Here is a 13,397-nt window from a genome sequence, read left to right as displayed (position 1 = left end):
AGCAGCATCCTCGATACTCCAGGGGTTCTGATCACTTACCATCTCTACACCCCTGGACTATCTCATAGTAGGCCTAAAACTGGAGGCATCAAAATAGATACTTTAGTGATTTGATGTATATCAAAGGAGCAGTCGCTCTCTCTGTAGTCTTCAAAGGAAATTTTTAATGATGGCTTGATAAATGAATAGGATCTAATTCCAACTCAGAGAGTCTACTGGAAATTTCACAGTATTTATCCATTCATATAAGAGTGAAAAAAAAACAACACAATTTATGTTACATTTTCTTACATTCGATATTGTATTCAAGTCAAGACATGATATTGACAACAGGCATTGTACAATGTGGAACAAAGCATACACTCAAGGATTTTAACTTTTACCTTTGAAGCACTGTAAACTTGACCTCTAGCCTTTAAGTGTGTTTCTTGTTGCAGACCAAGTAACGGAATTAATGATATTCCTGATTTTTTTTTCACTTGGTATACGCCAAAAGACCTAAATTGGTAATTCATAAAATATTACAAAATTAAAGTTTCAACAATTTTGACAGAATCAACAAATATGACCAATGAATACACAACTTCTATTACAGGGGTGATGAATTTCGACCAAGTTTCCGCAAATTGGGAGATCTGACTGCTCTCTTTCCCGAGATTGCTCACCTAGCTTTGACGGCTACAGCAACTAAAGATGGATTAGATAAACTAATCAATATTTTACAATACCGAAATGTCAAAAAGGTTGTATGTAATCCTGACAGGCCAAACATATACTATGAAAAAAAGTCCAGATTACCAAACATTAGAAAATTTGATAAATTTGACGACTTGATTTCCCCTCTTTGTCAAGAATTAAAGGAACAACGGACAAACTATCCTGTAACTATAGTGTATGTAGAAAGTTTGGACTCCTTAGGGTACTGTTACAAATATCTGGAACAGGAACTAGGTCGAGACGCATATGAACCAAAAGAAAACCCGATCCCTGAAAATCGCATATTCGGAATGTACCATAAGGACTATACCAGAAAAATGAAAGCTTGCATCATAAAAGAGTTGTGTAATGACGAGCCCAAACTTCGACTTATTCTTGCTACTGTTGCTCTGGGTATGGGACTCAATGCCAAAAGTGTTGAAAGAGTGATTCATTTTAGGCCTCCCACCACATTAGAAAAATATATGCAGGAGTCTGGACGTGCTGGTCGGTCAGGTAAGGAAGCCCAGGCAACACTTTACTACAATAACAATGACATTGCATCTAACAGGCCTGGAATAACAAAAGACATGCAAAGTTTGTGTAGGAATTCCTCTACCTGCCTAAGGATTCAGATGCTGAAATATTTTGGGTTTGAAGAAGCACTATATACAGGGGACAAGTCTAAATGTTGCTCTAATTGTCGGGACCAAAGTTGACTTGTAGCAGTATGCAACAGAATAAATACTCATGGTTAAGTGATTTAAAGAAAATGAGGTTTTCGTATAATAGTTACAGTCAGTAGCTATCGTTTCATTGACTTAAATAACTCTTTGATTACATTTCATTTATCTGATCTGAAATTTATAATTGCTACAGGAAAACATTCAACAGAAATGTTTCTTTACTAATAGCCTTTAGTACATCACATGATAATTACTAGGAATGCGATTGGATAACAGCCATGATATATTTTGCGACTGTTCCTTCTTGACTATAGGAGACTATACCCAACTACGGGAACTATACTAAAGTATAGTCCCCCTGGGAATGAGCACGCGACCAAATATATGATGTCATAATGAATGTCATGTGACGTACTAAATCTATTAAAGGTCTAATATAGTTAACCAATGCATGTACCAACAATCAATAACAGATATTATCACACAACTATATATCATGATAATAAATTGCAATGAAATATAGTCCCACTGGGAATGAGCACGCGACCAAATATATGACGTCATAATGAATGTCATGTGACGTACTAAATCTATTAAAGGTCTGGTATAGTTAACCAATGCATGTACCAACAATCAATAACAGACATTATCACACAACTATAATTCAGTGTTCAATCTACGATTATTTTTCGTGGGTCCTTTTCAATGGTTTTTGTGAAAACAATGGGTCCCAGTGTTATAGATACCTATTCCAAGAAATTTCATGGGTCCTTTTAAAATTCTGTGAGTCCAGGACTCGGGATGCGCACATAGATTTATCACTGCTATATATCATGATAATAAATTGCAATGAAATATGAAACTTGTGTAATTCTATTTAACACACTAAATAAAAACTGCCTCATTGTCCCCTTCAATTTCATCATCTACTTCACTGTCTGTGTTCTCATCATTGTCAACCACTTGACCTCGCCTTAAACGAAGTGCTGTCTTGCATACCATACTCTTGAATTTCTCCACATTCATTTCACTGACAGGATTGCGACTACATTTAGCAAAGGATAACATTCGTCCATGCTTCACATGAAAAGGAACAATTTCTCGGAGTTTCTGCTCGATAGCTTTGAGGTCCACTTCAGCAGATTTAGATTTGTGTGTGGTATGTATTACACTCACACCTGCAACCTCATCAAATTTATGAGCAACAGTTTCTATAACGGGTGCTGCCTTCGATATACGAATCATGGCAGCTTCGGTTTTATTTGAACCCAGTCCTCTTATTAACTCCTTTAGCAGTTTCACCTGGTTTTCTTTTTCGATGTCTGCCGGCTTGTTATGTCCAATTTTGCCTGTCCTGTTGATAAAAGACCCGGTCCGCACTCTCATTGACAGTCGAGGAGTAAGTAAAATTTCAGTTTTTTGGATGTAGTCAATGCATTCAGCCATATACTTAGAAAGAATTGAATGTGTATAAAATAAGGGGATCATTAACTTAAGACAAACATTTGTTCTGAAAATATCTCCTTCTCTGATGGCATCTTTAAAACTCCAAATTAAAAATACATATTGTAGAAAATTAACAGAATAATTGTACATGTCATCACATGACTGACTGACACTGATAGTGACGTTTGATGCTGGTATCTGAAACACACACTTCTCCTTCGCTTTCAATTTGGTGAGTGGAATCCTGATGTTGTACCTCTTGTTCTCAGTACCAGACACAAAGAAACTAGCCTGGGTTCCCTCCACTGATGCCAGCACTTGAATGATGGTTCCATTGATATTTACAGTCAAATGTACATCCTTTTCGGCAGTGTCCAAATGCTACAAAGAAAAATCAACAAACATTTAATATTAAAGTATAAAATACATGTACAGTATATATTAATGTTTTGCATAAAATAAAAAAAGAAAAGTCTGAAATCATTTACATAAACATTAAAAAGTCTAATGTCACTTTGCATTGTTAAAATCATTAAACTCATTTTATATTATAGATTTCATTTCCAAAAATCAGCTTTGACCTTTTTTATATCTCATCACAGTGTTTCTTTGACCCTGACCTTCAAAAGACATCCTTGTGATGCATCAACCTAACACGATGAAGAAGATCCATAATATTCAGTCAAATTTCAGCTACCTTAAGTGTAATCTTAACCTTTAATCTTTACCTTTGACATTGAACATAGAGATTATTTTACAATGAAGACAACTACACATTTGTATACAAGATGCATACCAATGTATAAAACATACCCAGTATTTGACTAGCACTTTATCCAAAACACCATCCATCGTTGTATGGAATGCTTCCTCCTTCTTTTTCGCATGCAGATGTTTGACGTTATCTGGTGGATTGTGGCATGTTAGCTCGGAGGTGTTGTCAGACATCCCAAAGTGGTCTAGGGCACACTCCCTAAACAAGGCCTTCCCAACCGTTGACACAAAGTCCTCATGTGCAGCAAATCTACTTTTTACTTTTCCATTGACGTTGTCACGATGAATTAGTACCTTGTACCATGCAAGGGTGCCCACTTCCCTGGAGTTCTTCAAGTCAAGAAATCTCTTACAAAGTTTCTGTAAAGCAAAATATACATTGTTCCATAAGGTACTGTTTGTCCATTTTCAGTCGGAAATTGTATAATAGTGGCCACTGTATTTCAATGTTTTCTAGTAAGGCATATCAATGCTTTTCATTTACTTCATTAACATGTTCAAAATTAAAAAAAAGAAAATTATTACGGAAATGAAAACAACCAACATCCTATCCTAACAAGTAAACATTTCATGGCCAATATCGGTTGAAATATAAATCGTGTGATGTTTTGATAGATTGAAGCATTGAACTTTTTATGATGTCAAGAATACCTCAAGGAAGTCTTGCAAAGTATGAAATAACTCCACAATGACTGGTTGAAGCTGCTCTAAACGCTCTGTTGCAGTATGTGCTCCAGACCGTAAACTTGCTGCTCCCTGTAATCGTTCTCTGGTTAGCTGGTCCCCACCGACAGGTATCCGGAGATTTTCCAGCTCATCACCTATAGTTTTTAAATGGTTTATCAATTAAAATTGAGTTTCAAATGGCAAATTCTTTAAAATATATATGTCAACAAATACACTTCCATACAGTTATCAAAATTTTAGCATATGAAATTCAAAACTATTTTTGAATGTTGAAAGGAAACATCAGATGGACTAATAAACCAATAAAAAAATCTGTCTTTACTGCAATGTTAGATGATTCATAATAATAAGTTTTGACTTCATATTAACAAAAAAAATTCAAATGTATTCTATGACCATAATAACATGTTATCTTTGAAATCACAGAGGAGGATTGGATGTTGGTATCTATTATGGAAGACATCTTAAAAGAAGATAGTAATTATTTCCCAATGCGATGCCAAAATCTTCAATGGAAATGCCCCAATATAAAACTGTCTTATTGAAAGATACATCCATTCTTCACCTGTGTATCTTGACACTCCATAAATGTACATGTAGCTCAAGGTTTAGATTGGTCATGATTTAAGAACATGCTAATTTTCTAAACCATAAAAAAACCTGGCAACTGTATTACAGTTACAAAAATAAATTTCTTCAAAGTTTCAATTTCAACTGTAACTACAAGATGAAGCATGCAAAACCATTGTTTATCACATAACTGGCCCGTTTTGCCCGTGTCATTAATATCATGAGACACATGTGTAATAACACTATTGTGACGTCACAGGTTAATAGTTTTGACATCATTATCTTTATATGATGTGCATGATTGTCTCAGTAGACGGAAAAGTCACATCCGAGCCGGATTTCTACTGTTTTAAATAGAGAAAAAAAAATTCACTCATATTTATAATAATAATAAACTAGTAATAAAAGTTATGTGATAAATTGAATCTTACACTTGTGACAATGTAATATGAAATTTATCAAACTCGTTAGATAACTTGATATGCCACTCACCAAAAGGCTTGTGGCATATAAAATTATTGAACTAGTTTTGATAAATTTCATATAAAATTATTGAACTAGTTTTGATAAATTTCATATTCCATAGCCACTCGTGTAAGATTTTAACAACATCTGATTTTATGTCAGTATCAACCAATATTCTAATTTTGACTAATCAGAAGCAGCAATCGTGGATATCACAGCAAAAAATTAAATGCCTATCGCACATCTACATACCATCATCTCTTACCATGTGCAATTTTAAAATAATGCAAATATCATTGTTTCCAAGAAAACTGATAAAAATCTAGCAAGCGGAAATGTGACAGACGGTTTGGGCCAATTATCATTGCGTATCCGAGGCAATACGTGGAGCTCTAATAAGTATTTCAACTCTTGTACACTGTATGTAATAATATTCAACACAGTCAAGCAACAGGCGTAATGAATTATTAATGTTTATATACAATGTTTCGACTGAAAATATTTATTACATACTGAAAGTGACGTTGGGTACAGTCAGTTACAGGCAAATATAGTATTATTGACCATTGCAATGTTTAAATGACCAAAAAATATTGTATTCTTACATGACTTTCTAAACAAAGGTTAAAATAGTTTTTTTAGCTTTGTTGGGAGTTCAAAGTTGATTTTTAACTTTTAAGTTGAGTTTTAATAGTCACATGTTAAATATAGTATTATAGTACAGTGTACAAGAAAAAAAGAAAACTAAAACAAACAAAAAAAACTAACTTTCTGAACAATTAACACTGTCAGAAACCTCGTCCAGCTCTTGTGTACCAATCCACCAGGTAATCTGAGTAAGCTGTCATGATACTAATACAGTCTGCATAGTTTGACTCGTTCTTCATCATTATCGGCATCATGAAGGGAGTAGATTTTGAGCTCATCTCTGCTGCAAGCTCATGGGGGAAATGCCGTGGGATGACTGATTTCATCCATGTGAATCTGGTGGAAAACTCTATGAGTTCCCTGGCAAGGATGATTTTCAAACTATTTACATACAACTTTTCTTCAGATTCGTTTGGAATAAAATTTGCACATGTGATCAACCTGTGATCTCCCTTAGGCTTAATGTCATCATACCTTGTAACATCTATCCTGTCAGGTGTGAAGTCTGATGCAAACAGGTGAAAATCCTTTGATTTGTTATCCATCCGCATTTCATGCGTTGACACTCTGAAAGTTTAAAAAAGTGATTTAGCTTGTATTCTATATATGTGTTGCCTGTAAAAAAAATAGGTTTTCAAAAGTGATGATTTCCCCTGAAAAGAAATACAAAAATCCTAGGAAAAGTTCACAATAAAAATTTTAGATTCCCCATGGCCAAAGCTGAAACAAAATTCTAATTTCAGATATTATACTTTGTCAGGAAATCTGTATGTATAATATATTTTCTAAGAATAGTAATATATATTCTAAGAACAGTCCACAGTTTCGCTGATTTCATACCTGAAATCCAGATTGTCTCCGTTCAGTTTTCCGTCTTTACCTGTCGCTATGGATTCAACAATCTTTTCTTGTGAATACTTGGCCATGTCTTTTATGAAATATTGCTTGGAATCTGCTGCTAATGTGATATGAGCCTTATTCAGCCTCGCCAAAAGCTGTAAACAAAAATCTGTGTTAGCTAGGCAGGGAACACAGGAACATGTAAAGGTGATATAATATGAATACACTGAAGTCGAATGACGGTGGATAACAAATCCGGCTGTAACACTTATAATATAATGTAACAGTATATAACTTCTTTCATCATATATAGTTCATCATTTATGTATCTATTTCAGTATTGATATTGTTTCTCTATTCATATAGGAAACAGTATAGACATGATATTGAATAACTGTGCTACTGGTATTATGTTTTTGGTATTTTAGCTAATAAATGTGATGAATTATGGGAGATATTGAAGATTTCATATTTAAAAACTGGATACTGCAAAAAATAAATTAAATTCAACTAATTACCAATTAATTACCTACCTGAGTGTCTGCATGGGCTCTGATGGCTAAACATGTGTATACTCGTTGCACAGCGGATGACTGTTTATTCCTAGTGTGCATCCCCATCGCATACATGGTTGCAATAGTCACTTTCAATGATGATGGAATGTCATCTGGTAGGGTTGAATCATCATGCCCACAAAGTATTAACAATATCCGGTATAGCATGTTTACCTTCTCAAATATTTCTTGAACAATAGCATTAAATAAATCGAATGTCATCAGAGATTTCGGACTTTTCTCCTGTAAGACGGTGCATGACTTAGTGTTGATTTCCGAAAGCCGTCTGTCAATTTTCTTCAAGTCTATTAAATCATCTGTTTGATTACTCATGTCTTCATTGATGTTTTCTTTATTGCACTTCATTTCCAAAGTTTTTCTGTTGTTCATTCGAATGAAGGAATGTTCTAGTTTTTCTGCAGTTGTCACAGTCTTTTTCTTCTTTTCATCTGTGGGATTGGTGGGGATATTTTCAAGTGTTTTTGTAGCCAGTGTAGTATTGGTGGTGATTGTATCACATTCCATTCTTAAGGTTTTTCTTGCAGACTTTTTTGGACCTTCAAATGATTCTTTTAATTTCTGAACCGTTGTCACTTTCATTTTCTTTGTGGCACTCTTACACTCGTGCCTTGAAGCGGGTGTTGTTGCACCCCTTTTTGTCCTAGTCCTAAGCTTAATATTTTGAATACTTTTGTCCCTGAATTCACAAAAGTTGGTTACTCTCCGGTGACACTTTTCACAAAAAAAAATTTCACATTGATTATCCACGAAAACACCAACAGATTCAATTTTATCTAGAAACTTTTCGTTTCTCAATTTGTTACTGGAAAGACCTATGAGTCTTCCAGACTCCAAACAAAGTACACATGATCTACCGTCTATCACAGTCTTTTGTGGTGTAAAAGCCTCCATTGTGTAAAAAAACGAAAGTGAATCTAAACCATACTTTAAGTATGAATATAAAGCAATAATTTTCAATAATCACAAGTTAATTATGTAAGTAAGACAAAGACAAACAACCGTACATGTTCTGTCGAGTCTTTGCATAGCGTCCGCCATTTTTCATTTGCCTATCACGTGACCTACCACGTGTATTCTTAAAATAGACAAGTGTATAAATAATGTGATATATGAACATACTTAGTGATATTTGAATAAGTATATTTAGTGTGGTAATGCTGTAACCCTTCTTTTATGACTAACATGTAGATTGGAAACGGTGAAAATGCATGCTTAGAATTCTTACTAATACCTTAGAAATTACATAAGATTGCTATATGCCATGATTCCGTTTTCACAGTACTTGACTGGAATAATTTTTAAGGTTAAACCTTTAGTTGAAATAGTTCTTAGAACCATTTTTGTTTCTGAATAAGTCAACTTCCATTATTGTTTTACCCGTGTACGACATACATGTATATATGTGTGTGCGTAATACATATTTTTAGCTATGATCAGGGATATTTTATTTCCATTTGCTTTTACATCTTCATTTTAAAAATGGAGGTGACAATAAAAAACCTAGATCATAGATGTACGGGGTTTCCATAATTCAAATCACAATCCAATTAACGGATGTCCTAACCTGATTGACAGTAAGACAATACCAAATACCCGATATAGTCCACCGAATAGCAAATTGCCCGCGGCCAGGTAATTACAGGTGAGTTCGATGAATGGCGTTGTGTACAGGTAAACAACACCCTGGTCCAGGTATTGCATAACCATCAAACCAAAGGCATGGCTAATTATATATCTATATCGGTGTATCTATTCGTATATCGATTAAAAATTGAAAGCGACCGCACTGTCTTAAAAAATAGTTTGTTCTGCTTAATATTTCAATATTTTGATCTTTTCTAATATCAAAAATAAATTCTTTCTTCAACATGTTGAAACGTGTTACGGTATTGTAATAAATGTATCTAAATTTATTCGGTTAGCAACACACAACACAATGTTTGTAATAATCAATCATCGGTGTGTACGTACGTCAAGCATCATATCGATATCCTCGATGCTTTAATCAAGGATTTCTTTACGTGTATCTGTACCTCCTCGCCATATTCCAATGTACTACTAGGAAGTAGCCTACGATTTGTGTGGGTCAAGTATCGTCGGTCATGAGTATCTCCAATCTTCAGATCTTCAGTGTACGGTGTGTTCTGAATAGGATATTGTTACAATCACACAATAGGGTATATAATGAACATTTTTTTAAAACACTTGCTGGGAAATTCTATATCAGTCATAGATACAGTCATATACACTACCTTAGTTTTTTGTTTATTTTCATTTCAATTTGATATCTTTCCTAATCTAGATAGCTGTAGTTGAGTCTCAAGGCAATAAATATTAAAACGATAGATATGTAATAACGTATATAGCATAATGGATTCATTCATTGACACTCTCATATAAAGTCTCAAAAACAATACAATTTTGTTACTATCGTAACAGACAATTCTTTATAAAAAGCCTGATGATTGATGATTTATTAGTTCATAGAGTGCTATGTCATAATGATGTTACAAAGATTTTGGATTGATGACATGTGTGCGTAAATATCCGTATTACAATTGAACATGGTTCACATTAGCAATGCTTAATGCGGTCTAATTTAGATACTTTTTTATGACAACTTAGTGCAATAATGTATAAAGGTCATTGAAACCGATACTTTGAAAGTATGTTATCTGTTTCATCGATGGCAATACCCATATATATGCGTGTTGCTTTTTGTAACACAGACCGTACTTATACCGGATGTATCATCCTTAATATAATGTGTTAGACCTCGTTAAAGTATTAATGGTATTTTACTTTGAAATGATATATGTCGAAATCTTTTGTAAGGAAGTATTATCATGTTCATTTCTCAAATCGACACTCAACATTAAAATAAGGCGACCTTTAGTAAAAGTATGAACGACTTAATCTGCCCTGCAGATAGGGCGTTAGAATTGCACCTGCTGCCCCAATTGCATGTTCGTAAGAGGTAACTAAATTTAGGATATTTTTTTTTCTATTTTTAAACGACTTTCTTCTCAAAACAATATTTTCACTGCGGATGCTGTTTTCTGGTAGGTCAAAAGTGAAAATACCATATATGGTTTTTTTTAACTATAAAACCTTCTCTTTGAAAAATGTAATAATCAAATTCGATATTTTACGGCTGCAACTGTGGCACCATTATGGCACGACGCGCTAATAAATATAATTAGCAAATATCTGCAGCTCACGAGCTCGATCAGTGTCTTTGAAGTGTCAGTTCAAATGTTAACGAACACAATGCTCCATTTAGTTGGATATAACATCAAACGTTTATGTAATTCTAGCTGTTAAGATACATACAAGGATATTCCGTCTGTGGGTAATAATGAAACATGCAACTACCCATTCAGAGCAACAATAGATCTACATAACCATCATAATTATATACCTTCTGCATCCACAGATACATTCACAAATACAATAAATATGTATTAATTTGTACATAGCAAGTATCATAAGTGTAGATTTAAAAACGTCTTCAACAAGAAATATAATTGTCATGATGGATTTAGCGACCAGTAGGTCACCAATAGTTATCAGGTGGTTTGATTTTACGTATGAGAAGTTTGTTTGTGTAAGTAATTCATATATCTAAAAGACTTTGTTATAAACTTTTATCAATTCAATATACTTAGATGAGCAAGTCTTTGGAGTTTCACATGTATGACTGCATGTCATTTGGGTTATCAATCCTCAAGATATACAGAAAAAATATCCTGTCACTTAAATACCACCGTTTGAAGCCAGACCTCTTGTATTTGTCTGTTCCAATGATGGATTACTGTTAAAGTCTGAAGTAACAAAATGAACATGCCTTTTCAGCCAACAGTCAAAACTCTTTCCCGAGGTGTTGGGACCAACCCGATGGACAGTTTCCCGAGGCCGGAGGTTTTGTTACCAGAACCGCAATCTTAAACTTATCACTGAGCTTCTTTTGAGAAAGACTTTCGCCGAAAGAATACCGGTGTTTATGACGCTATCATTTAACTGAGACGTCAACAATAAACGCATACAAACGTTCCGCCCCCGTCAACAGTCAAATTATTGACCGGTCAATAGGTGAAATTACTTCATTTACATTTATATAGAGAGCCAGGTAACACAATAAAATGTTCCTCGTTGTTTTACATATATTACCTACCTACAGACCTCACAGTGGCAAATATGAGGACCAAGATAAAGAAAGTACATTCTCTGCTTTGACGGTTTCTGCTCTTCGCCATATTTACATTTGCTATGGACGTAATCGCTACAAGGAAGTACTTTTTTGTTTCCATATATTGGTACGGGACAAAAAGATGAATCATTGGTAAGAGCTGTGTCTGGTGGTTATACATTAAAAGTTATGTAGATTATATATACAGGTATATTCCTGCAGGTCACTGCGGAAGGCCTTAATTTAGTCTGCATGTATGTTTACACTGCTTGCTTAATCGTTTTGACTTTGAAGGTCGTGGTGTTTTCTACAGAGTACAATCATGGTCAGCCATTCTCATTAGACCGTCGTTGTATATAATAAGTACATAAAAAAACAAGACAAATGACACTATTTAAACTTCATAATGTGTAGGAGCGTGTCAGAATGACTTGTTCATAGTGTTGAATATTGGGTCCTTGTCCCTCTTTGTAAAACCGTTGGTTTATCACGCAGTAGATCCAGGTTCGATTGCCAAACGGATTTTGTTGAATCTGTTTACATTGTTATCCCCAGTAAAGTTTTGTCGTTGGGAGAATAATACACATTCCTGTATCTCTTTCTTATTGCATAACAACCATTTCATACACGTTGGGAGGTTCTACGTCACCGCGGTCAATAGTCGTATACCCAGTGTCAAGGCCGGACTGGTCTGCAAGAAAACCATGCAAAAAAGTTCAGACAATTAGGTTAAATCACAGGTGATGAATGCCCGCTAAATTCAGGCGCAATTTACGCTCACTACAGCATTCATGTACATTGCATGTTCACAAAGAAAAAAAAAATTGTAAAAGAAGTTATTTTTTTAAAAATTACAAGGGAATCCGTTTTAAAGTATGTATATATTAATATGTTACAGAATTTTGTAATCACTTATTAAACATGGTTTTATCATCTAGAGTTAATGCAAACAATGCTGGTTCGTTTTGCCTACCTGTAGTTTTATTGGGCGATTTCTTTTCTTTGTCCTTGTGTCTGTCAAGAGGAAGAGAGGTTTTCTATATATACATGTACACGAGTTTATCAATATCAACATGTTGGTTTTTTATGGAGGTATACAGGAGTCTATGTCGCACATATTAAACGGAAACGTATAAAAAATTATGTAAGATTTTTCAGCAAATATCTCTACTTACTTCTACATATTAATATCAATATTACCACAAATTGGTTTAAATGAGACGCTTAAATGTTGTAAAAATACTATAAACAAAATAACCAAAATATAATATGATAAATGTATATCATGTCTATCATTCTTGGTTGATATGTAGGTAATATATTACAGGAATCGGTATGTAAAGCATTGGATGAAAGAGCATGTGACTATTCATAAACAATGATATGAATAAATATGTGATATATAGGAATTCAATGCAAAAGGAACTTTCCTTAACTTCGGTAATGCTTGGATATGGGGACTTTTAAGTTCAGGAACTTGAACTTACACTAGTAATGGACGGACTTTGGGAAATTGATCTGATTAATATCATTCATAGATAATGCAAAACAAATATCATCATAAACCGAAGTTAAATACTTACCGAAGCCAACAGATACATATAATTGTGGCGATCAATGCGGCAGCGAGTAGTCCACAGACAACAGCTAGCACGGCTATTATAATGACGCTAGAATCAACTGTAATACAGCAAATGTGATTTTGAAAAAAATAAATTATCAGGAAGATATTATTAGAACTATTTGGAATACTATAAATGTTCGACAAACGAACGAATGAATAATTAAGTACTGATACAATTTTGGATGTATAAACAGATC

General features: G+C 34.2%; 1 protein-coding gene and 1 long non-coding RNA gene across 2 annotated transcripts; both read right to left on the bottom strand.

Moving 5' to 3' along the window:
• Positions 1-271: 271 nt before the first annotated feature.
• LOC138313380 (uncharacterized) lies at positions 272-8,478 on the bottom strand. The gene is made up of 6 exons (XM_069253853.1): positions 7,346-8,478; positions 6,813-6,967; positions 6,121-6,539; positions 4,254-4,423; positions 3,642-3,962; positions 272-3,209 (listed from the first exon to the last, which is right to left on the bottom strand). The coding sequence occupies exons 1-6, from the start codon at positions 8,276-8,278 to the stop codon at positions 2,268-2,270; spliced, it is 2,940 nt and encodes a 979-aa protein (XP_069109954.1). The 5' UTR covers positions 8,279-8,478; the 3' UTR covers positions 272-2,267.
• Positions 8,479-10,582: 2,104 nt separating this feature from the next.
• LOC138313379 (uncharacterized) lies at positions 10,583-13,290 on the bottom strand. Its single transcript, XR_011207184.1, has 3 exons — positions 13,160-13,290; positions 12,550-12,590; positions 10,583-12,267 (listed from the first exon to the last, which is right to left on the bottom strand). It is a non-coding gene; the product is annotated as an uncharacterized lncRNA (long non-coding RNA).
• Between the last annotated feature and the right edge of the window lie 107 nt (positions 13,291-13,397).

The sequence above is a fragment of the Argopecten irradians genome, unplaced genomic scaffold (assembly GCF_041381155.1).
Source record: "Argopecten irradians isolate NY unplaced genomic scaffold, Ai_NY scaffold_0663, whole genome shotgun sequence".
NCBI lineage: Eukaryota > Metazoa > Mollusca > Bivalvia > Pectinida > Pectinidae > Argopecten > Argopecten irradians.
This window is presented reverse-complemented; position numbering and strand designations above follow the sequence as displayed.